At 37.7% G+C, this 26114-nt stretch overlaps 1 protein-coding gene across 1 annotated transcript in view; it reads left to right on the forward strand.

Moving 5' to 3' along the window:
• Positions 1-18192, forward strand: part of efna5b (ephrin-A5b) — a gene marked incomplete at its 5' end in the record, with an annotated part of 87268 nt that extends 69076 nt beyond the window's left edge. Inside the window, 4 exons of the mRNA XM_079251512.1 lie at positions 157-449; positions 15403-15468; positions 15841-15921; positions 18060-18192. Coding sequence (XP_079107638.1) covers positions 157-449; positions 15403-15468; positions 15841-15921; positions 18060-18184 — 565 coding nt within the window. The 3' untranslated portion in view covers positions 18185-18192. The remainder of the gene's footprint in view (positions 1-156; positions 450-15402; positions 15469-15840; positions 15922-18059) is intronic.
• Between the last annotated feature and the right edge of the window lie 7922 nt (positions 18193-26114).

Consider the following 26114-nt stretch of genomic DNA (forward strand, 5'->3'; position numbering starts at 1 on the left):
ACCACTGGAAATGCATCAAAGTGCTTGTAAACACCATAGAATACTTATAAGTACAAGAGATATGATGTTTTTCTATAGATTTGAAATTCAGATTCAGTTTGTTCAGATGACTGACCGATCTTTTCGCGTATCACCTCTCTTCTGTTCTCCAACCAGGTTTCATCGTGGGGACTACCACATCGACGTTTGCATCAACGACTACCTGGACGTCTATTGCCCTCATTATGAAGTCTCAGTGCCTGAGGAGCGGACAGAGCGATACGTCCTCTACATGGTCAACTACGATGGATACAGCACATGCGACCACACCGCCAAGGGCTTTAAGCGCTGGGAGTGTAACAGGCCGCACTCCCCAAACGGACCGCTCAAGTTTTCAGAGAAGTTCCAGCTCTTCACTCCCTTCTCACTGGGCTTCGAATTCAGACCGGGAAGAGAATACTATTACATCTGTGAGTAACTTCTGCTTATTTACTTTTTTAAACCCTTCCTGTCAGAATTGAAGAAACTTATTTAACATATATACAGCTTATTACCTAACAACACTACAAAGAAGCAGATGGCCCTTTCCAGACAAAATACTTCTCCATTAATTCAACAGTGATTCCTCTGTGTTCTGTGAGCCACTACCAAGCTAAGAGAGTGGTTTGACAGTTATCCCAGCAGATGCTTTCATGCTCTTGCCTCCGCACTCCTCTCGTCGCTCACACAAACCTCTTCCCTAAAATGGAAATGGAATTCAGAAGGTAGTTAAAATGGGACAGTTTGAAAGTTATAGCTCACTTCTCTTGCTGCACAATACCACATCTTTCAGAGAGTACGGTGCCTTCTGCCTGTATTATGGTATGCTTTTATTCAGCTCGTGCTAGATGTTAGGTTGTTGGCTTTTTTGGCAGAAGAACTGAGCCAAACTGAGTTCATCTGAAGTTAAAGCTCCTGGGAAATTAGGTTTTTATCAAAGCTTGGTAATGGAGTGGAATTGAGTAGAGCTGTCCTTCCAACAGACTATACACACACACACACACACACACACACACACACACACACACACACACATGGGAGGAGTAACTGTTAGGTGGTGGATTTGCTGCCACTTGCCCAAAATACATTTGTCACAAGGACATTTTGATTTTTGCAAAATATGAAGTCATGCTTATGTACTAGTCCTTCATTCCATCAGCAGCTGAAGGACTGAAACTTCAGTGTTTTGTTTTATTTTGTTTTTGTTTTTATTTGTTTTCTCATTGTTTGTGTCTGCAAAGTTTGGTCTAAGGCATTAGCAGCAGCTCTAGGTGGCTTATGAACCCCAGAGTAGTTGTGTTTTTTTACTTCTCAGACGTTGATGAAAGAGTCGGCAGCCGCGAGCTCCACTCTTTCACTCTGATCTGCTTTCTAAATTGGCACCTTTTTGTGAAGCAGTTAACCTGACAGCCAGCCAAGACTTCTGCACTTTATTCGTTTCACATATTCCGCTTCCCTTGCAGCACACTGTTGTATGTCATAGTTACAGACTTGAGTTAAAACAACAAAAACAAAACAAACACACCTCAGCAATGTTTGCTATTGTTTCTGTGGTGAGTAGGTGTCGTCTCACTTGCGCTTGCCTACAAAGCAAAAGAAAACAAGTAACCCGTGTCTTTTTTTTTTTTTTTCCCAGACGCCTTTCAACGAACTGGTGTTTGGCCATTTGTCGGTTTAAAAACTAATCTAATTTTCCTTTGCTTTTACAGCCAATATGCATTGACAGCCAAACCAAATGAGATGAGGGAAAAATGAAAGTGTCGTAACTTGTGAGCGTAGATTGGGGTTAGTGTAGGGTTATAAAATTCATCCACTCCCTCAGGTTTCTTACATTTTTTTCCATTTCTGTTGAGAGATGCTTGTCCTAAGGGCTGGATTAAATTACACTGTGACCGACAGGGTTTCCATGGAACACATCTATTCTGCCATAGCACGCCATATTGGTTTAGTGGCCTGCGGCTTCATTGGCTATTGAATGATTCTAGCGCATAGCCTCTCTGGCTACTGTAGCGGATATTAAAGTCATCTGCCATGAAGTCTTCTGACATGTGATATCCCTCCACCATTGTGTCGAGCCAGAGTCGATATGAAGCAAGGCAGATGGTTGCTGATAGATCAGACACTTTAGTGGACAAAATGTAAAACTAAATGAAGAAAAAGAATCAAGTTACATCACTAGACTTCTTAATTCATCCACCACTGCCAATCTTCATTTTTATTTTATTTCTTGCTAAAAAAAAAAAAAACCAAAAAAAAAACCAAGAAAAACAATGTGAACTTAAATAATACAGGGGACTTTAGTTTTTATAAGAGTAAAAAATAATTACTTAAATCTGTGTGATCTGTTTGACTGCATTCTGCTTTAACATACCGGTGTAATAAATAAGGAATTAATATAGTGAATAGAAATATAAAACAGACTTAAAACTACAAAACTGAATGTCGATTAAACTGAGAAAAATAAAACCTCCATTAATCTTATTTAGATATCAGAAGCAGATATCTGTATAAATTTCAAGGAAAACCTCTAAACTTGTGTTTACCTTTGTTGCTATTTTATTCAGCAGAATAATCAAGTTACCCTAAATGTTTGGTGGTTCTTTCTCAGTTAACAGAAACTAAACTCCTGAAATAACTTTTGTGTGACGCTTCTTTTCTGAAGTTGTTGATATAACCGGACTGGATGACACAAAGAAGTTTTAAGCATAATTTTACCTTGAAATATCTCATTGAATATAATTCATACTCATTGACTTTTTAGGTATTTTCACACACCGTCACCATTATAATCTGTAAGATAGACTGATGTCGTTCTTAAGTAAATTGTAGGTGCAGGTTTGTAAGACTGCAAAGTCACACTGGAACATTTTGAGCCTAGTAGTTGTAATAGTTTATAAGTGACTTATAATTTTATTCTTATTCTTGAAGGTGTTGTTCTTTTATAATAGTAATAGACGTTACAGTAGAAGTAGTAGTAGTTGTAGTAGTAGTACCAGTTGTAGTAAATGCTTACTCTTCTATGAGACAGTCTGGTGGATACTTAACTTGCCTGCTTGTATAACAACAATTTACCCACTACACTGTTGTGATGTTCAGTCTAATTAGAGATACTAATATCAATAAAGACTTTCCTAAATTTTGTTTAGCTGTGAGGAAACATTGACTGACTGTAACCATCGATACAGGCATCACCTTTAAGGTCTCTGTGGGATTGTTTTTGTAGCTGGATTATTGGCAGCAAAGGTTTTCCATGCTCTAAATATCTTTTAGGAAGAGCTTGATGTTTACAGGAGGTGGGAGCAAATAAATGACAATGTTTACTCTGATACATAACCGGAATTTCTTGTTTCCAGTTGGATCATTACAGTTTTTTTTTCACCGTTTCTTTTTGTGCAAAAAATGTTATATTTAAAGTACCACATGCCAAATTTCTAAATTATTCATTTCAAACCACAATTGATGACTGATTGTTTTAACTTTTTAAATATTTAGTTGAAAATTAACTTTCACTGATTCTACCTCTAAAAACAACCAAATGCCTGTCAATGGACTACGCCTAGCTTCTATACAGGAAAAAGTTTTTGCTATACAGCAGCACAAAGAGTCAGTGCTCACCCTTTGACCTTGTGGCCCATTTGCCTATATTGTGTAATGGTGTAGTGTAGAATAGCTAAGTAAGAAAATCGTATGCATCATTACCCTCTAAACCAGTTTTACTGCACACCTGCACTCAATACCAACGCCTATGTGTCCCAAGCCAGAGCTCATTATCCATGAACACATGAAAATGAAGTAAGCATTGCTTTGTGTGGCAAAGCCTGTGTACCTGAAATTTCTTTCATTTATTTTATTTTACCAAGAAACAATCAAAAGAGAAAACTTTTGATAATGTATCAGTACTCCATAATTATGTCAAGATTTAACAAATAAAAAATAAATCTAATAAAAACAAAGTTGCATTCAAAAGTATAAAAAGGCTACCTTTTAAGAAAATCAACAATATACTTAATCATATTTATTGGGGGGATCAAATATTGGGATTATTTGCTTCAAAATTTGAAAATCAATTTTTTTGTTCAAAAATATTTTTTTTCAAATAAATAAAAATAATCTACTCTAAAATTTTTGTCAGTTTTATTGTTTTTATTAATCTTTTTACTTGTCTTCTTGTGCATCATAGCAGAATGATGGTCGGGCTACTGGTTTGTTTTTTCCTAATTGAAATAAACAAAAATGACAAACAAAAAAAGTTGTGTACATTTTTTTTTCTTTGTTTTTAAGCCTACAAAAATCAGCAATGTCGAGGAATCGTGAGAACCGCAATTTAAATCGAATTGGCACCCAAAAAATTGGAACTGAATTGAATCGGGACAAAAGCGTATCGTCACAGTCCTTATATTTATCATAATCTTTTCAAGGTCATTACTGGGTGATAAATTATCAAATTAAATATCTCCTTACATGTTTATAATAAACTCCCCGCCCCAAAGATACCATGTGTATGTTCACTCATAGAATTTTAGTATTTTGCATAATCCTGGTTTAAGTATGAACATCATTTTCAGAACATTTGAGCAAAAACATGCAGAGCATGTTGGTCATTAAGAGTCTTTCATTAGTTTTTGTCAAGATTTCATTGCCTGTAATATGTTATACCTTTTTGCTGAATGTTAATTTAAACACACACACTCTGAATCTATGTTTCTACACTGCTGTAGGTCAACTGACTTTAGAGTGAGGTCTTGGTAAAGCTCTAACCTGTAGCACTAAACATATGTGCATCGTTCTTTTGTCCATCCAAAATATGTCTGTTCTTCTGGAAGCTCCTTTTATACCCAAGCCTGTCACCCTCACCTGTCATTAATTAATCCTCTGTTTGTAGAATACTTTTCCTGTATGTTCAGTAAATATTTATATTCCAGTTATTTAGACATTGAAAATCCTTTATTTGGACATGTGCCTGTTAAATAAAGTTCAATCTAATTTACAAATGTCAGACTCCAGTCTTAATTTGCATTTTTAAAACAAATTCCCCTTTTTTCTGGTAAGGAAATTTGTACTCAGAAAACAGTAGAGCTTTTATTTCAAAGTAGTGCTGACATATAGTGGCTGAATGTTAATCTTTTCCTCGTCTCTATTAACGTTCTGTAGCCCAGTGACTGGAGGGAATGGTGGATGAAAAATTTGCCCTCAGTGACATGATTGATTAGCTTTCTAGTTTGTAGATGAAAATTAAGATGTCAAATCATATTCCTGCAGAGAAAATGCCCGTTAATGGTGTTTTCGCCCTACGAGTTTGATGCGGGTCGAGGGTTGATTTGTTGCATCTCTGATAGAATTATAGAGAAGACAGGGTTCTGCTGTCATCTCCTTCAACAACAAAAACAGCTTAATCAACGCATGCAGGACAGAGGGAATTCACACAAATTAAGGTCGTAATTCTTCAGTTTTGTTTGCGTCAGCCTCTTGTTTCGGTCTTCGACAGTTAATTGAAGACAAGAAGAAAACTAGAATAAGCCTAGCCTGTTGTTCTTGTAGAAACACACAGCATTGTTCTCTCAATAGATCATCACAGAAACCGCCTGTCAACGAATTAGCAGAATACATTAAAGAAGTAAAATTCAACAGATTCAAGGGGTGGGAGAAATATAATGCTACTCTTATATGTAAGAAGTTCAGAAAAACACAGCATTAGCAGTAACTGACAGCTCTGAATTGTCTGTTTCTATGAGAGACAGATGAGATAAGGAAGGACAGTGGGAGAACTTGGGTCAGAGTTCACAGTGCATTCTTGGTTTAAGTGGAACCCATCTCTCAGAAGGCTGATGTCAGCACATTTTTCTAATATGGACACAATCCACAAGATTGCATTTGAGTGATTTTAATCTGCAAAGGGCAGAAATCCAATATCAGTGGCAGCTCACTGCTGGATATGAGTGAGAAGAGTTATGGCATTTTTAGACACATACAATTCGTGGAAAATCAGAATCTACTGGCTGTGATCCTGCTGTGGAAGACCCACCGCGGAAAGCATGTTTTCTTGTAGACTAACTGTAGATCATTTCTGACAATCAACAGTGCCTTTGAGTGGTAAGGATAGTCTGTGGCTGTTATCAAAGGAGCACTTTCCAAAACCCAGAGGGTGTTGATGAATCTACTCACCTTAGATAAAATGAAAAACATTCAGTGAGATTTCAGTCTCTCTGCACACTCCCGCAGGCCAATATGCCAAGCGTACTTGTTGCACAAGACAAAGCTTTCATATGAGCCAACCACATGAATAAGGAAACTTCAGATTTTTGCAAGACTTTTACACATCGTAAGCTTTTATTAAACTCCACTGTTCGGCCACATGCACACAAAGCTGGAGTATATTCTTCAGAGAACAGTCTATAGCTGTCCTGTGATTGATCATAAATGTTGTGATGCACTACACTCCTTCAAGCTGCTTTTGAGGAGAGAAAAAAGTAGTGATAGAGCAGGGAGCAGCAGGAGAAAAATGGCATTAATGGACAAATGAAATAGAGGCAGGGGATGTTGTGTGTAGCCTGTATTTTGTTGGAGCTTTGAGAGGGTTGCTAATGATGATAGAGAGTCTGTGTTGTTCCATTTGTGGTACAAGAGGGAACCTGCATCTGGACACTATTATAACTCAAGCTTTTCATTCATTCATATGAAAAATCCCACCCTGTCCTCAGTGGTGACAAATGGTCTAACGACATAAGGTAATGTGACAGAAAGCTTTGCATACTTGAGCAGGTACACATGCACTTATGGGCACGATATATATACAGTATACAGATATGTAGAAACACACAGATGCACAGTGTATAGGATATATTGCAGTGATTATGATAGATGGTCAGGCTCCCCTGGTTACTACATCATTACTTGTCTTGAGTATTCATCACATCTCCCTCTTGGATTTACTATATATATATATATATATATATATATATATATATATATATATATATATATATATATATATATATATATATACACACACATAATATCACATCACAAAGCTTGATGTCATTCATTTAAATCTTTATTTAAATCTTTAAATTGAAGCCAGCGTTAAGCATAGAGCTGTTGCTTATGGAGCTAAAACCCTGTGAATAATTATTGTGCGGAGCTGCCTTTCACACTATGGAAACACACATGGTACATTAGACTGAAGAAACATTAAATTACTGGAAACATAGAGTACTATAATTGCGTATAATCTTTTAACTTGAAAAATAGTTAATTTGGTTGGCATTTAAGATGAACCTATAAACCACAAATGAATCAGGACTTTCATAACTATGAAATCACCATGTGTTTTTGAAAAGCTTTGAAAGTTTGACGCAGGTTGATCTCCAGAGGCTTGAAAATCATCAGCAGCAGTTGAGCTGTCAATCAACAGCCACATAGTGGGCATCGCACTCTCTTAGCCTTAAAGTGTTATTAACAGAGCAGTAATTTCCACAGTGACCGCTGGCAGATATATTATAGGCTGTGGATTTAACAAGACTGACCATCGTGACTTATTAAATAAAAAACTAAAAAAAAAACTAAAAAGAAAATAAACTTTTTGGTGTATATTTATGGAGAAGCTGATGCTTTTCCCAACAACACTGAGATGGAGTAATGGATTTTTTATAAGAAAAATTGCATGTACTCTGGCAGCTGTCTGTTGCGCTACACTTTAATCAAATCTCCTTCCTTTGTGTGTTTTGCAACAAAGATTCATCTGCTATGTCTCTGGTTTTAATATTGCATTTCACAAACACATGCAAGATGCAGAGACGCATATGCATGTTGGAGTTTTTGTGAGAAACATCTTGGCAAATGCAGATCCTTCCACACAGAATATGGGAGGGGTGCTATATTTTTTGAAGGGTGAAATTTATTATAAGCACATCTATGTGATTTTGAATCTTTACATTTGACATTAGTGCCTTAACAATGTGGTTAGGCATTTGTGATATATGCACATGCACGCATTAAAAACCCAACGATAGTTTTAACCTGAAAGCGACCCAACAATAACCTGTAAAATCCAGCGATCCTCATTGAAGTTCCAAAAAGGTCTTCTTAATAGAAAATAAACTGAAAACAGTTAATAAGCTAAGCTGGGCTTGGTTAAAATAGACCAGATGCCAAGTCATCACACTTGTTGACAGCCCTCAGAAAAGCAGGTAAGAGAGAAAAGTTTTTAATCAAGTTATCTGAGTTTGAGTGCCAATAAAGTAGTCCTCATGTTGCCTGCCAAAAAGCAGGTAGGCTGGGAAAAGCCAAGAGATCAGAGGAAAAGTAGGGCAGGGAAGGGCTGTGATTCAGAGGGCACAAGTTACCTGTTGGGTTAGATTCATGCATCTAACGGTCAGCTTCAGGAGCTGATTATTATTCACTTTCACAAAGACAAGGACGTTATATCCTTGGCTTTTAAACCACATACAGCGATGAGCAAAAGTTTTACACAGTCAGGCTGATTTGAGTCTAGAATATCTCATTTGCAATAATTCAAACACTGAGTGTCAAAGCATTTCTGTTTGGTGAAGACATAATTATAATTATTGTTATTATTATAAAATGATTCATTCAAAAAAAAAAAAGAACAAAACAAATGTTTTAATTCAAAACAAACTACCTAGTGGCATATTACGTCTTTGCTTTTTAGTGATTCATGTTAGTTTGTTTATTCCTTTTTCATTTCTCCTCTGATGCAATACAGTCTTTTATGAGTGGCTAGGCTGCAACAATTACACCATAATTGTATTTGTAACACCAAGTGCAGGAATAAAGCATTATGTACAATAAAGTATCATTCTTTGACTGTCTCAAAAAAGCCAACCCTCCCCATAGATGAATACATTTGCCAGTTTATTGTCATTTGAGAACAAAGACAAGAGTGAGTTGATGACTTTAAGAGTTTGCAGACTTTCAATCACCCGCTTTTCATCTTTAAGAAGACAGAGTAATTTGTTAGAGAACCATTATGGGGTTTTTGAGAACATTATGATGCTGGTTCCACTTAAACATAATAGCAAATGGAAATAATTGTATCCCCACACAACTGTGCTCATATTCAGTAGACTTTAAAAAAAAAGAGTGGTGCAGTTGTATAATTAGGCATTATAACTTCCCCTTCCCATATCAGTCTTTCTGTCACTCTCCCTTTTTTCTTGTGACCTTGTCACCCTTTTGCAAGTGACATAAAGAACTTTTGTCTTTTTGTTGGAGATTGAAATAAACTAGGAAAGAGCAAAAGGCCAGCTATCACCAGGGGGTAAGTGTTTATATTCGTTGATGCCTGGATCCAAGTCCACATATTTTACGGCTCCTTTCAGCTCCATCATTCCCAGCCATTGTGTGTTCACTGTAGAAACATATGGTTAATGGGCCTCTTCACTTGATAGTTTCTTCCATCTTCTTTTGCACAGATGCACACAAACGCAATTTTAGTTCAATCATTTTGCTCATATGTGTAATAAAAAGCATGTGTGTGCCATTGTCGGCATGGAAAAGATTATCCTGAACAGTGGAGCAGATGATGTTACTTACAAATCATTTAAGAAGTTTTTGTATTTCAGAAAAGGACTTGGATCTGTTGAGTGTAAGGTTTCCTCCAGTGTTTGGACTTCAGCATCTTCTCAGTGGGGATTTCTGTAAAGGGCGACTGGTGGCCACATCTACAAATGTAGATGGCTTAAAAGTTCCTGGAAAGCAATGCTGTGTGAAAATTCAGTTTTGTTTGTCCCTTCTCTTGGAAACCGTTCCATGTTTATTCAGACTCTTGGACCTCAACTCTAACTAGTTTTGTACGGCATAATCCACATGAGTAATCCTTAAGAATGAAAGACATGGCCAGTGGGCTGCTTTTCAGTGAGCTGGCAAAATTGGCTAGCCAGAAACGCACTGTGCTGGATTCAACATTGCTGGGTATTCAGTTAAACCCGTCCCATCCACCAAATAAGAAGGGATGTAGGGATTAGAGCCCCATTATTAAAGCCAGCTGGAGAGTTGATGCAGAGTAGAGGCACACTAACAGGATGCTATTAATGTTACATGTTTGCATGACAGCATGCAAGTCGATCCAGGGCTTTGAAACTGAAATTAAAGGAGTGCGTGGTAATAAATTAGTGTAGAATAAAATTACAGTTTGTCACCACAATGACTAGACATGTGGATCGATCAGACATGTATACTTAGATTTAGTTGAGCTGCAGTCCTCAACAAGATAAACACAAGCATACTTATCAAAAGAGGTGAATTTCAGATAATTTTGTTGTAAACTTAAAGCCATTTGATGAATTGCTTGATAGTCTGTCGTGTTCCATTGAGCCTTGGATCAGTGTTGCCAAGTGCAAATTCACTGATTTTAACTGATGTTTTAATGTCTTTGAGAGGGCTATAGATGGTAACAGACTCAATGATAGATTACCAATAAAACTATAGTATCACAGTTAAACATTTAAACATGGATTCACCACAATGCAGATGCATTGGAATCTGGATGCGGTATGTGTTCTTTCATTCCCTCACAAGGCTTCATGTCACACAGAGTGCATTTCAGAACATGTTATCATCTTGACTGTACAAGTCACATTTAGACCATGCAAAATCACATGTCTGTGTGATCTCATGGGTTAGACACTCATGGTCGTGGCTTGGCAGTGAGGCCATACCAGACAAAAGAAGAAAAAAAAAACAACCAAAACAAAACAACAAAACCTGAACCCCAGAATTTTCAGACAGATTGTGATAAATAGTTTATAATTAAGTATATGTCCATATTCAAGCTATGCCAGCAGCTTACAACTCTTTATTTCTATCAACTACTATCTCACTTCTCATATGTTCTGCATATGTTATGTAATACAGCTGAGTTTTTCTAACAACATTGCTGTTTTTACAATTTTTTGTTTTGTTTATTCATTGTATAGTACAGTTAGTTAGCGGAAAAAATAAAGTTAATTACAGGCAGTCGTTTCATAAAGGAAATGTGGTTGGTTTAAATGACAATTGATGTACCTTTTACTTACATGTAAAATGACTGACAAATTTAGTTTTTATGTCTTACAGCTGCAGCTCAGATGGGTAAAAAGTGGTGGGCAAAAGTGACTGCATGCAGTTCTATCACTCTTAGATGATAAATAACAATAGATGATTTCTCCAAAATGTTATTGCATTGATTAATAATTGTTTTGACAAAAAAAAAAGTAGGTGAGAAAATATAGGTGCAGAGTTGTAAAGTTGGCAACAATGATGAAAAGTCATAAGCAGTCTGGATCTGAGCTCGTTGCTGCAAGAGAAAACCAGGGGTGAGGCATGGTCACATCGCCCTTGCAGGAGAATCTGAAAGTATCAGATTACATTTGCATAAATAGTCTATTATTCAAATTATTCCACTGAAAAAAATGCAGATACGTGTAAATATAAATGTAGGGATACCCATCAGTCTTACTCACTTTCTATTTCCAAAAAGTCTTACAGTTAATTTACACACCCTGTGATGGAATGGCAACCAGTCCAGAGTGCACTTATCCCAGTGAGTCAGATTAAGGGAGTGTAGAAAATTACTTTATAATTAATCTCTTTTTCGCTCTTGTCATTTCTTTTTAAATGAAGATCTGACCTCAGTTATGTTGTGAGTCTAAACGAGGCATTTTATTTAAAAAAAAATTGCTGTTAGTGGTGTTCTTGAGTCTCACTTCCTGTCCCATTCCTTTGCCTGGTACTGACTGAAATGACATTTGTCAAAAATAGACCAGCCACTTATTTTTAGCATAGCAGAGTGATGCTTCTGGGCTTTAGAACATGACACAATCATACCTAGTGAAAGCTGGGGGTTTACATTTCCAAAATAACACATAAGAACTTTGTATGGTTCCCAGATACAATTCGATGTGTCTACCCAACGTGAAATCCGATATGTAGCTTTTATCTCTTTTACGTCTGGTATGTGAATCTTCCATCCAAAGATGGAAGAAACATGTTTTTCTGATAATGTTACATCAAGCTAGACTTGAGTTGTGATTGAAACAATTGGGACCTAAGCTGCTCTGAGCCCACCTGTTTGTTCTTCTGTAATTGGATTCTGCTTCATTCCATTTGCCTTAATGCTGATCCATAATGCAGTGCACCGTAGGAACCAGCCATTACCAACCAGAGGACAAGAGTAACCCGAGCTTCCCCCACATCTTGGGAGATCTTTCCTCTGTCCTTCAAAGCAGCCACTTGCTTGTGGTGAATGGATTGATGGTTAGGTTGTGGAGTTGGAGGTAACCAGAATAACAGGTGTTGATGTCACTGCCGACAAGAGCAACAAGCTGGCCTTCAGCAGTTTGTTAATCTAAGATAAACAACCACCAGTTTAGACAAACTGGGACTTAGTAGAGGAATAATATTTTGTTTTTCCAAGAGTAGAACACGCAACTTGAATATTATTTTTCATCATAAGTAAACAATGAAATGGTCTATTACTGTATTTACAGCTATATGGCTGGTAGCTTTATGCTTGAGGAAACTTAACTCAACTCAAATTTATTTATAGGGCACTTTAGAAACATCCAGATGAGCCAAAGTGCTGCACACGCAGACATAACCAAATAAAATAATTAAACACAGGTCAATTTAAAATATCTAGAATAGGTGAATTAAGAATGAAATATAATACAATAAGAACAAAAAACAATAAAAAAAATATTTTATGATAAAATCAAATTTAGTCTTTTTTTTTTCTTGTGTAGGAAGCAAAAAGAGCATCATGACTGAAATCTGTTAACATAATAGCTTTACAGACTGCCAGCATGGGAAGGACTCCCACGTGCTCTTTGCCCATTGTCATCAGGGCCATACTTCTCTCATGATCAGCTGCCTTTGCTAAGTGGCTGGTGTCGATGGTTGTGACTCAACTCAGCCCACAATGATGATGAAGATAAAACATGTGGAGATGGTGTGTGTGAGTGTTTGGCATAATGAAAATAAGAGAGTAAAGAAGTGTGACAATAACTGGAGGGACATAAATTGTGTGGGCTCTGGCGCGTATATGTGAGTGAGTGGGTGAGCGACGGTGGCCAAGGTTCATTAGCGTGTCATCAGCTGCCTCCACGGCAAAATAATAAGGCTCTCTTTCTCTCCGCTACCCCAACCTCCCGCATCCGCAGAACACAAGCTGAGCTGTGACAAACAGCAACTGATCCTGAGTGACCTCTCTTGTGCAGCGACGCCATCATGAACACACGGATAACAGCTGATGTAGTGATGTAGAAAATTAAAACGATAGCAGTGAGGTCGTGAAGAGAAAGGGACACGGAGAGCTCAGTGAGCTCTACAGGAAGCAGAACAGAAAGCAGTGTGTATGTTGATAAGAAGCTAAATATGGAAAGATGGATACATTGATGTACAATATATTCTTTGAAAATATTTCTTTGAAATATTAAAAGCAACTATATCTTTTCAATCTGTCTCATAATGAACTCAATGTTAAATACTGAACCAATTAGAAAAATAATGATTATGCTTTTTTTCTTAACCCTAACCCATCGCTCAGTTAGAATTTAGACACATAAGTTGGATCACCCAGAAGGACATACTAAAGTGGCACTTCCCTCATTTGATGGCTTTGGATAGTTTTGTTAGCTTAAGTGTTCTGCTCTCAAATGTTTAGATACTGAAATCATTCTGAAATAATCAGTCTGTATTAAATATTTTTTATGAATGCGTTCACTCCCAGTAGCATGTGAAAAACAGTCTCCTTTTGTATCATGTAATTGGGTTGCACAGACACACAGAGCTGTATCAGCGATTGTTGGTTGTTGAATTGATAAGTAAATGTAAACATATTGCCCGCTTCTTTCGTATAGCTCCTGACAGACATTTTTGTGTGTTTTATTTTTTTTTCTTTTAGTCATGAGGTTGTGTATAAGATGTTTATTTTTGTGCTGCATCTGCTGTAAATATAAAAAGAAGAGTCCAGTTCAGGTTTGATTTGGCCATCCTGACAAATGAAAGGAGGGGATTTTTTTTTTTTTTTTTTTTTAGCTGGTATGGATAAATGTGAAAGTGGAACTATTATGAGCATTTCAGGCTAATTTATTTTCATTTCTGAGACCAGAAGGGCTGGGATTGATCGAGTTATTGTCACAAATCGCTTTATTTACTTCAGACCGACCCTCTCAGATCCGTCTGTGGGCCACTGCACTACATCGGGAGCGCGCACCACACCTGCTTTCGCCGTCATTGTAACATCTCATAAACAGAAGGATTAGGCTAATATAAACTCAATAAAAAAAAAACAAAATATAATGTCAACACATAGCATACAGCCCTACATGTTGGAACCTGAAAAAACCTGAAAAAAAACGCGCTTTTTGTCACCATGGAAACCGAACAGAGAGAGTGCTGGAACTCAAACTCAAACATGCGTTTAGGTGATAAAAAACAGTGCCGTTCACCTGTCTGATGAGGATTCAACACTGTAACACTGTAGAAAGCTCAGAAAACTCAAAATACCATAATAGGACCCCTTTAAGGTTTATTTGAAAAGTACTTCAATAGTAGGCTTTGGATATGACTTAAGTTAGCTTAGTGGAAAATATGGTCTTGCTCAGGTGAGGGGGATACTACAAACAGAAAGAGCTTTAATGTGTCACAGTAGTGGAAAGAATCAATGTTTTTCTCAACTTGATGTAAGGTCCTGACCCAAGACAGCAACAAATATTTTGAAACACCCTTATGTCCTTCAGCAGCATTCACCAACCATGCTCTAAGTGGCATGTGTTTGACCCCTATCCTTGTCTGTATGGGACAGCACCTGGTGCCTCACCACACCACCATTAGTGGTCAACCACTTATAGGCGCACACACATACACCACTTCAGTTATTTTTAGGTGAAGTGATACAACCTTTATGACAACTAACGCTCAGACATTCACACCTCATGGGCTTGATGGGAAGGGATCCTCTTCCCGACAGTAACCACAAACCATCTACAGATGAAGCATACAGATCCTCTGTGTGTGGAAATTTGGTCATTTTGAGTGTTGAGGTTTTTATGAAGAAATATACAGCAACATATGTTCATAAACTATACACACAATGTTTTGTCTCCAAGATGAGCTCTAGCATCTAAATTGGTGAAATCAAAGTGTGGGCAAAGTACCCTACTTTTTCTAGAGTTTCTTTGCACATCTGTATCTCGAATAAAATACTTCACTTTTGTTGTTTACAAGAAATAGATATAGATTATTTATTAGAAATGGATTTTAGCCAGTCTTTGCATAAAAGAAAAATGCAGCTGAAAAAAATGTTTCGTTTTGTGTACTGTGCAACACAGTTACAATGCAAGTTGGATATCGAAATCTTTACCTGTGGCTGTTGTATCTTTTCAGCCTCCACGATTGCAGAGAACGGGAGGAAAACATGCCTGAAGCTCAAAGTTTTCGTCCGACCATCAAGTAAGTGCTTGCACTCAACATGGGGTTTTGTAATAGAGCTCGTTGAAGTACACATTTGGACTGAAAATCGAAACAACTTAAGACTAATTGTGTGGTTACCTCACTACCCAGATATACCTTTAGCTCACTGTCCAACATGCTCATTTCATTGATCACAGACCTGCTTTACTTGCTAAGAAAATGTTTTGTGAAAACATGAAGACGACGCCGTTTTATCACATCAGTTGAAATCATCTGAATGTTGCCATGAGCTTTTTTTGCTTGGGATGTTCAAATCAGGGGTTGAGAGGGGGTGGGGGGATTTGCAAATGTAACTAACCTATCTGGCACACACCTCTAATGATTTCTCATTCTCCCTATTTTCTGTTATAGACAGCTGTGTGAAAACTATAGGTGTACATGACCGTGTTTTTGATGTAAACGACAAAGTAGACAATACATTAGAACCACGAGGTTAGTATGGCTTCCTGCTTCTTTGTTCTTTTTCAGTATGACTTTCATGTATGTGTTTCTTGTACTGTGATGCCCGTCCTTCCACATCACTGCTTGATGCTTCCTCCAAGACACATTTGTTCTCCAGATTGCCAAAGTGGTGTTATGTCACTGTTGCCGCTTACGTTAAAAATAGCTGTTTATATAATTATGCTGTGGGCTGTATATGGTGTTTCCATCTGTATATGGATTAAGTCAGCGCAGTGTCATTTGCAATCTGTTGTGCTCCATACAGACATACAACCTTTAATATTTCTAGAGTCATTATTTCCTTTGTACATTGAAGCAGCCACTTAAAACATTGCAATAAATGCGGTTAGTGTCAAATTAAGACATCCTAATTTGACATACAACATACTTAAAACTATTTTGACTCACTGTTTGGCTTTGTGTCTCAGCTCAGACTATTTTTGTATTCAGAATAAACAAATAGTGTTTTATTTTTCAGTCTCCTTAGAGTGAAACACTCCACATCAGCCACATGCTGTTGTCTCATTCCAGTACTAGCTCACTTCAAGGTCTGAGAACCATGCTGTTATAAAAATTGTATTTAATATCATAAGTTTATGCTGAGAATATATAAAGGATTGAGTTTCTGTCATTTTACACAATAACTGAAAATGAATTCTTCTGTTACTTTGTATTTGGTTTAAATAATTGCAATTATACCCCACTAAATCATAAAAGTAAATTCCTGGTTTAACTCTGTAAGGCTAACAGAATCACCATCGCTCCTGTTGTCATGCATACAGCCATTCCTGTTGTAATATTTTTGTGATGGCAATAAAAGTTTTATTTTATATTTAAACGGACTAACAGACACTTTAAACATCACATACACAAAACCAAGTCGTAGAATATTAATTATTTCACTGAAAAACTGCAGAGAGGGCAGCTAAGTGGTAAAAGAAGCACTTGGAGTATTTGTTCTGTTGTCAAATTGTATTATCATGGACAGTTTTAACTTCATCATGATAAGATGATTGCAGATAGTGTGTGAATTGAAATAGTGATTATCTTAATTTTTTAATGCAAGTGACAGATAAAGTTCCCCGTCAGGCATTTGTCTTCTTTTTAAAAAAAATAAAAGATTTAATTTAAAACGAACATTTGTAGTCCTAATGGAATGAAGGTGAAGTAAGATCGTTTGTACTTCATTCTCCAACTATGAAACACAAGCTAACAAAACATAGTCATTTGCTTTGAATTATGATTAAAAACGCAGTAATCAGATCCTCCTTTTTCTCACTGGAGCAAAAGATTAACTTGATGTATTAATGCAATGAGAGTTTTTTCTTTAAATAACGACAACTTTTGTTTGACAATTTGGAGTAATTATTATGAAAAGTTCCGACCGCTCCAGTTTTTACAGTGTATTCAGCCTAGCTACCATAACTGTAAACCTAAATGGGGCATACAGATCAAAACCATATGGTTGTATATTTTTGAAGCCCACCTGCCTGATTTCCACTGTGCTTGTGTGCCAGCAGTGCTATCCTGTCTGCATCCTTAATGGTTGCCTCTAATCTACAGTAACAAGCTGCTTTTGGCTCATTCCCTTCTTTGTGCTCTTTAAAGGAGGAGAATTAAAACATTCATCCTTCATCTGCTGCTGCCAGTCTTTTCACTCCCTACCACACACACACACACACTCTTGTATAGTTACGTAACTGTCTGATCCTCTGTTCTATCTGTCCTTTGCTGTGCATGGTTTAGCTACTTTCCCATGGTGCAGCAGGCACATGGCTGCACACAGATACTGATGCCACTATCGCACACACAACATACACATGACACAGACAGCAGCCCACCTGGGAGATTAATCCAAAATGTCTCTGACAGTGGGGGTAGAAACATTAATGGCAACTTAAGTTCAAATGGCAACTCAGACTTCATGACATGAACCTAAAATATTCATATCTAAGTAATATTTTTCATAAATAGAACATGAGCAATTGGTTTTTTCTTGTTGACATAAAAGTAATGTAAGAATTGCCTAAATGTCATAGTTTTCCGGTGATTCACTTCTGCATTGAGCAGTTTCTAACATAAATTCACCTTGTTTATGTTTTTGTTTTGTTTTCTTATGTATCTTTTAGACGACACCAGCCATGAAACAGCCGCACCCTCCCGAAGTGAAACAAACGCTGCACCACACCTGCAGAAAACAAGTCGGCTTCTGGCGTCATTGCTGGTCATCCTAGCGGCACTCATCACTTTATAGCGCCTCCCTCTGTGCTGGAGGTCATTTACACCTAGCGTGGCCTGAGTCTGCCCTAGGCTGCAGGGTATGGGGGGGGGGGGGGGGGGGGGGGGGGGGGGGGGGGGGGGGGGGTTTAGGGTAGATTGCATTTGCTTGATCGGGCATAAGAGCAGGCTTCTCAAGGAACCCTCTATTTTTTTTTCAGAAAAAATATTTAAGTGGTCTTTCTCCATCTGTGAGTGGGAAAAAAGTTGTTGTTAGAAGTGGGAGAGACACTCCCCCCCCCCCCCCCCCTTAAACCTTCAACTAAGATGCCAAATCCCGTTTTTCTGACACTTGGTGATTCTTATTTTCCCGTGACTTTTGACATTGCTTTACATCGCATCCATGTCATTACAGAACTGATGTTTACCTACAGAAACAAGTACATATACTGTATAGCACATTCACCCAGACACCGTTACACACCATTTCAGCGTTGCAGTCTTGCACACATAAATAGCATTAAATAGCAGTAGATATCTTACAAAGTTGAATACAGTAGGAGTTTTAAACAGTAGTGCAGGGAAGATTCTAGGACTTTGAACTGACTGTATAGACACTGATAGAAAGTTATCCCGAGACCTCTCTGAAGCCTTTATTGAATGTTTGTACACAACATTGTAGTAGATTTGGAGCTGTGTGTTATTGGAAAGTCAGATACGTACCTGGTTTGCACCTTTACCACTGATCTCAACGCTAGTTTGGTTTAAATGTAGCAGCTAGTTACTATATATTTTTTCTGCTAATGCCACTGTGCCCAAATATTACTTAAGCAATGATTTTGTTCTCTCTGATTTGCAAACAACTAAACAGAAATTTTGTCACCGGACACTTTGTTGACTGCTGTGAAGATCAGGGATCAATATGTTTTGAAAGTTGATCACATAATTTCACGGCAAAGTCACAGGCATTTTCATGTTGTTTACTGAGCTGGGGAGCAATTGTTTTCTCTGTTCCAGTTGAGCATTAGTCAATATTAACACTCCCATAAACATTAGCATCCACCACGTTTTCTTTTCCTCGCTATTGATTGTTAGAATGTGTGCTTGAAAATGATTCACAGCTAAAGCTATATCGTCTTCTAAACTATCAAGTTATTTGACTTTTCCAGTGGCAACGTCAGACTTTAATCCTGCAGATGCTGTAAACTTTGGTTTAAGATCTAATTAAATGAGAAAATTGACAGAGGTCAGGGGAAGGTGTTAAAGATGCTTTCTTTCGTAGTGCCGTTCATCTCTTTTTTTCTCTCACCTCTGTTTCTTAAGTGTAAACAGTACCTTATTATAGCTTTGTACTAGTTATTAGTTTCAGTTAATTGTAACAGTTGGTACATTATTTACAAGGTTTCCATAGTTTCAGTTTGGCTAGATCTTATAAAAAAAAGAAAAAAAAAAAACCAAACAACCAAAAGACCTATCCTATAAATCCAATTTAGTGCACAGATGTGTTTAGTCTAGCTTGGTTTATGTCAGCACTTAAAAGCTTTTTTTAAGCTTTCAGAAATGCACAGAGTGAGTTTGCATAATGCGAGCTTTTTCACAGGGGCTTGTTTCCTTACTTTCAAAGAGCTATGAACAGATAGGAAACTTTAGTTTGCGGAAGCTTACTTCCATTTAGAGCCAGGTTGTGAGAAAGAGACAGAAAGAGAGAAACACAGCGAGAAAAGGAGCACAGGAGCAATTGCATTCCCACCTTGTGCTCCTAGTGTTACTGGTTTAAGTGACTCTTTAATGAGGTTCAAAATGACAGGCATGCAGACCCCATGTTGTGGTAAGGGGAGTTATTTCTGGTATTAAAAATAGATGGTGGAAGGCTTGGGGGGTCTCAGGAGGGGGGGGGTAGATTTCCACTGTGGGGGGCTTTAAAGCACCAATGACCTTCCAGTTTGAGAGAACTGGTGAGTGAAGGAGACAGAAAGAATTAGAGGGAGATATGCAAATACACAGAGTTTGTAAAGACATGGAAGATAGTTGAAGGTAGTGTGATTAGTGCCTAAAAAAACAATCCAGACAAAACATAGAAGGATTCATGCAACACTACTGGAAAAAATACTCAATTCAATGACAAACACGCAGTCTAGTACCATTCAATCTCAGAGGCATTCACTGTTATGGTTTTGCTTTGTCTTCATTTTTGTGGCTTTTTTTTTTTTTTTTTTTTAAAGAGAGAAACCCTTTGCCTCTGGCCATTTGTTTTTTATTTTTATTTTTTATATACTGTGGTAACAATGCTATTACAGCAGAATAGCAGCTCAGCTATGAGGGGCAACAGGAGACGAGGCCATTTAATGAGGTACTAATTTTCAGGATAACGCCCACGGGAATAAGCACGGCATAAGTTTCAAAATGTACGACTGTCAGCAGATTAACACTAAACTTTTATCAGAAACCAGCTTCAATTATGCTCTTTCCTAATTATCACTGTTAGTCGTCATTATGACCATTATTGCTTTCATTACCATGATTTGTTTTCTGCAAAAACCTTAAACTGGGAAATGAGGATCAACTTATATACTGGATACTGTGTATCCTGAGGTAGTCAACCATAAAACATGTAGTGTTAGGTTAGTATCCGTTTTGTACCTTTCTGGAGGAAAAACGAAAAAGAAGAAATACATCATTGTTAAAACTGTATAATTATTATTATTGCTATGATGATAATGATTATGACTATTATTATTAGGAAAACTTCTTGATGTAAATAGTGTTTGATATTAAAGTATTAATTTGGTTCTTATGTCTTTTTCTAAAAATGGTATCTCTGGGTTTTGCGGAGTGTGTACTGTTCTCAAACAATGCATTGTGTGCTTTGATCCTCAATGCTTAAAGAAACTGAGTTCATAAAAATGAGAAACCTGTGGGAGCTGTACGCATCGGTGTACAGAAAGCTGGACATTAGCCAACTGGAGGCTCACCTCTTACATGTTTCAAACCAGTCACCGACCTTCAACATCTCTTCATATAAAGAACCTGCCTTGAGACAAAACACTTGGGACTTAATTAATGGCTTATTTGTACTTTTTCTTTTTTGTTGTTGTTTTTTTTTTTTGCCTTTAGGGTTTTGAAAGCATGTTGGTCAACAAATAGATCAGCTGTGAGTGGACTGCTGGGTTTTTAGTGGAAGGATTTCACCAGTTTCATTATGTGGCATGCGCATGAACTTGATAACATGTTAGAAACAGAAAAAAAAAAAAGAAAAAAAAATATCAAGAGTTTTTATAAAATGTTTTCTTTCAACGGTTTCTTTTATTTTCAGATGTAGTAGATCTTCTGATCACCTTCACGTTGTGTGTTTTTTGCATCCCATTCGAGTGATGTCAAGCTGTGTAGTTACAGGTGACAAATGTACATAACACAAGCCATTGTTGTGACGTTACAGTGGAGGTCAGTCATTTTGTAGTTTGAAGCAACATTTTCTTTTCCCTAAGAATGACTGTCTCTGTAGCCATCTGTGGGCTTCATCCCATGCCTCCTCCGCCTATTCATGCTCTCTGTGCTCCCAAGAGGTGGAGTTTGGGAGTGGGGACATCAATGTGGACATTTCTCTAGTGAAAAAAAAAGTAAATGTGTGAGAGCTATAAGTTTAAGTCTGTGTGTGTGTGTGTGTGTGTGTGTGTGTGTGTGTGTGTGTGTGTGTGCATCTCATTTGCTGTTGCTGCAGTGAATGGGAAGCAGCAACCCTCTTTGGCAGTGAAGAGTGTTTCCCATGCCTTAGCCCTACAGCCTCTGCCCTGGCAGCTCCGTCTGTGTTCAAGATGCTTTCTGCCATTGTGCTTTTACACAGAACAGCTGCTGGCTTCGAAGAGACTACAACAGGGCCCTTCACTTTCTCTCCCTTTTTAACAACCCTAAATCACTTGTCACTACGGTAGACGGTGGTCCCAGGCACAGTTCAAGGATTAGCGCAGCCCTTTCCACCAAATCCTGAACTGGATTGTTTGTGGGATAAAACCTATCATCGATCCAGGTTCTCTTCACGAGGGCAAAGCCTCTCAGCTCTCTTCGTGCTGATGAACCGCTTGTCCGTTTCATGTCCTGCCTCATCTTTCTTGTGCTTGTATAACCCCTGACACACTACCCGCTATCTTCCCTCCTTTACCTTTGAACCCCGCTCCGACTTTGCCATCTGAGGGGAATGTTTCCAACCTGCTCTTTTACAGTATATAAACATGAAAATTTGACAAAAAGTTATCTGTATTTGTATATACACGTGTCTGAGCAACTATGAATACTACAATAAAACAGAAATACATTGCTTTGACTTGTGCCACTGTTTCATCCTTCTTTAATTCTTGTATGAAGTTACCAGATTGCAATAAACATTTTTTAACAATGGTTATCTTCTCATCAGGAACATTGTTTATTCCATCACTTCACTTAGAAAATTTTGCAGCACTTCATATGACTAGATCAACTAAAATAGAAAATAAATATAGCCAAAAAGCTAAAAAAGAAAACATGTGTCATCACATGGCAGATTACATGCCATTGTCAGCCATGAACACACAATCCTCTCTCTATAGGTTTGTCCCTGTTGGTCCCTCTGCTTCGCTGTCCTCACCATGAAATCCCACCTTATAAAAGATGGACTGAAAGGAACACTATCCATCAGGATCAGAGTAAGACCTTAAACCTCCTCTCACTTAAGTTGGGCAGTAATAGTAATGAGGACACCTAATAACCTTCTGCTGGACCCCATCAGCACCATTTAGCTTAACCTTCCATTATCTCTAGTAATTAGACTGAGATTCAAGCAAGCCCTCAGGACCAGGGGAGGCGAAAGGCCCTCTGAGAAGCCAGTTGGAATCCATCAACGCTGTAAAGATCAATGAAACCCGATTTTACAGAATATAATGGTAGTCTTAGTGATAACCCCAAGTAGCTAAACTCAATACAGTAAAGTAAACCACTAATGCTTTACCTTTTCTGTGGATAAATTCTTTCCAACAGTGTGTTATCCTTCGTACATTTACTGCACATCATGGAAAGTATGACCAGTTGGTTTTGAGTCTGACGTTTATCTGTTATGCCTTGTGCTTTTTGTTGTTGGTGTTAAAGGCATCCGGCTACATTCCAAGACTATCCATGTTCTTTGGGCATCAGCACCAATTTGTCAAAGCACAGGATAATGCATGGAAATGATCAAGAGGCCAATCCTATTTTCAAGTATCAAGCTTGTTCAGGTGGGAATTGTTTAAGTTGTGACAACATATTGTAAGCATGCATTATACAGATGAGTTTCATTGTAATGTTGAAAAGTAATTGAAAGAAACTCTGGAGTATCTATAAGTGATTTCAGGCAACATAAAAGAAAGGAAAAAAAAAAAATTAAAGTTGCACCAGAAGCTAAATATACACAATAATGGAGAAACATGAAACATTAGATAATAATTATTGTTGGGGGGAACTGACTTAGTTTGGTGCCAAGTTTAGGATCTTGTCAAAAAAATTCTATATTTGAGGTGGTGGCGTCTCCAGTAGAGCAAGTTGTCCAATAACCGGACGGTTGGTAGTTAAAATCCCACTTCATCCTAGTCAATCCATCATTTGACTCTTGGGGAAGACACTTCACCTACCTTTACTTCAGTGTGCGTAACACTGCTGTATGAATGTTTGGTGGCGATCGGAAAGGTCCTTTGCTCTGATTGGCTCCCAATGTCCTGCAGTCTGGCCCAGTGCATCTGTGGCTAAACATGAAGTTCACCACAACCAAGTATGAATGTGGACTGAATGAATAATGGATTCTCAGTAAAGCTCTTGCAGTGACTTGAAAATCACTTTATAAATCTATTCTATCATTGTTATCAGTATTATTATGATCATTTGGCTGACAAGTTGCCACAAGGTCAAAGCCCAAAAGCTCATAGCAAAGGCATTTAGTCTCTCGAAAGGGAAAAAGGCTGCTGCTTGACCTCTTGAAACATCTAGGTCATAGGCCAGTGTAGTCAAGTCTCACCTGTGCTGCTATATTAGACAGGAGCATCACTTTTCAATATGAATATAAACTAAAATGTTTTTGACTGTTTATAATTATTCACTTTTTAAAGTTATAAATGGTTATCAAATGTTTTATGATTGCATTGCACTCAAACACAAATATATGCATCGCTGATTCTAATGCATTTTTAGTGTTAACAAGTGAATTATGATTAAATGAAACTGTGAGTCAAAAATCAAGTTTTTGCCCAATACAGGGATTAAAAAAGATCTTTTAAGAGGTGCTGCAGCGACACATTGTATGAAGAAAAACCTACACATGTAAATCAGTACAGTAAAACCCCAAAAAGAAATAATGGGTTTAGAAATATAAACACAATAATGTCATTTTAAGAAAATAGTCATTTCTTTGAGGTAGGCTTTGGAACCAGTTTGCTTTCAACTTTAAAGTTTTTTTCAGCCTCACTGTGGGTTGGAGTGAAGATACCAAAGCTTACTTAATGCTCTGTAGGCTGGGACAAAAATCTGTTGATGCAAAAGACGCGAAAGCTCATCTAGAATGCAACTCTATTCAATCTCCCCCTTTTCCAAAGCTAGCGCTTTTTTAAGCATCATTGGAAAAATGCTTTATGCATGAACACACATGACGTGATGAGCCAATTAGTGTCAAGTTGTTCTTCCTGGTGTCATTACCAAAAAAGGCTCTGCAGATGCAGGTGTGTGTGTTCCTATGAAGAGCAATAAAGACAAATCACTGTGCCTGATCATTAAATCTGCGATAATGATAGCTTTATGTGAAGATGTATCCCAGATGTACTATTAAGCTATGAACACAGCCGAGGTCTGTGACCAGCAGCGAGTGAGCAAGGAGCGCTGGGATGAGGTGGAATTCAGCAGAAAACATGTCACATTTGAAATGGCAACATGAAAGCAGGAATGCACACAGATCTACATGTTCCTTTGATTTGATTTCTTTTTTTCCCCGCTGTAGTTTTCTGATGGAAGAAGTTTTGTCTCAGCGCAGTAACCGCTCATCTGGCGGTTCTGAAGAGGCCACTTTGGTGAAAGGCAGTAGAAGGCTTCATTTCAAGTCAGCTGGCTCACTTATGGGCTGCATGTATTTCGTTTCCATGTAAACAATCAGTTTGACTGACAGCTCTGAATAATGTCTTCAGTTAATCGCTTCAGTGGTGTGAAAAGGTCATAAATCACCCAATTACGTCGCCCCCCCCCCTTTATGAATAGATATTTTTTGGGGGGGGATATTTAAAATGCTTCCAAGGCATATCAACTTAGTCAACCCCATATTTATTGAGAGGGAGCTGCTGGGTGGCTGCCTCTGCCAGCAATAGCTGATAAGCAGAATACATTTTAGAGTCTCAGTTACACTGTGGAATGTCACAGCTTTGCTCGGTTAGGAAGTTAGAGCAGAATTCAAGGTCAGAACTAATGACTTAGGACAACTTTTACATGTTTTTTCTTTCAAATAAATGTTCAGAAACAAGAATAACAACAACCTAGAACAATGTTGAAAGAGCGAAATGAAAATAAATTAGATAATTCTGTGCAAAAGAAAAAAAGAGAGTCTTTGAAGAAAACCATAAAGTCAGTGTTGCCTCCAGATTTTTGAGTAAAAAACTAAATATATTTGTGTGAAACACCCTGCTGCTGTCAAAGCAGGTGCAATATACCTCAGCTGTGTTTGATCAATACCTATTTAAGTATAATCTCTTGGTCTCTTTCATGGTATTTGAAGGGTCACTACCTAGAAGAAAACAAAAACTTTTTTGATGTTGCGGTGTGTGAATGACAGGCAGTGTTCTTATGAAATAAATGTGACTTTTAGTGAATCATCTTGGGAAATGCTTCTCATTATCAGCACCAGGATCAAAAAACTGCAAAGCAGCATCCAGTGCACAATGAGGGTAAATGCTACTGCTGCAAAGGTGTTAAAGGAAACCATTGGCAGCAGG

This window comes from Telmatherina bonti, assembly GCF_933228915.1.
Source record: "Telmatherina bonti genome assembly, chromosome: 13".
NCBI lineage: Eukaryota > Metazoa > Chordata > Actinopteri > Atheriniformes > Telmatherinidae > Telmatherina > Telmatherina bonti.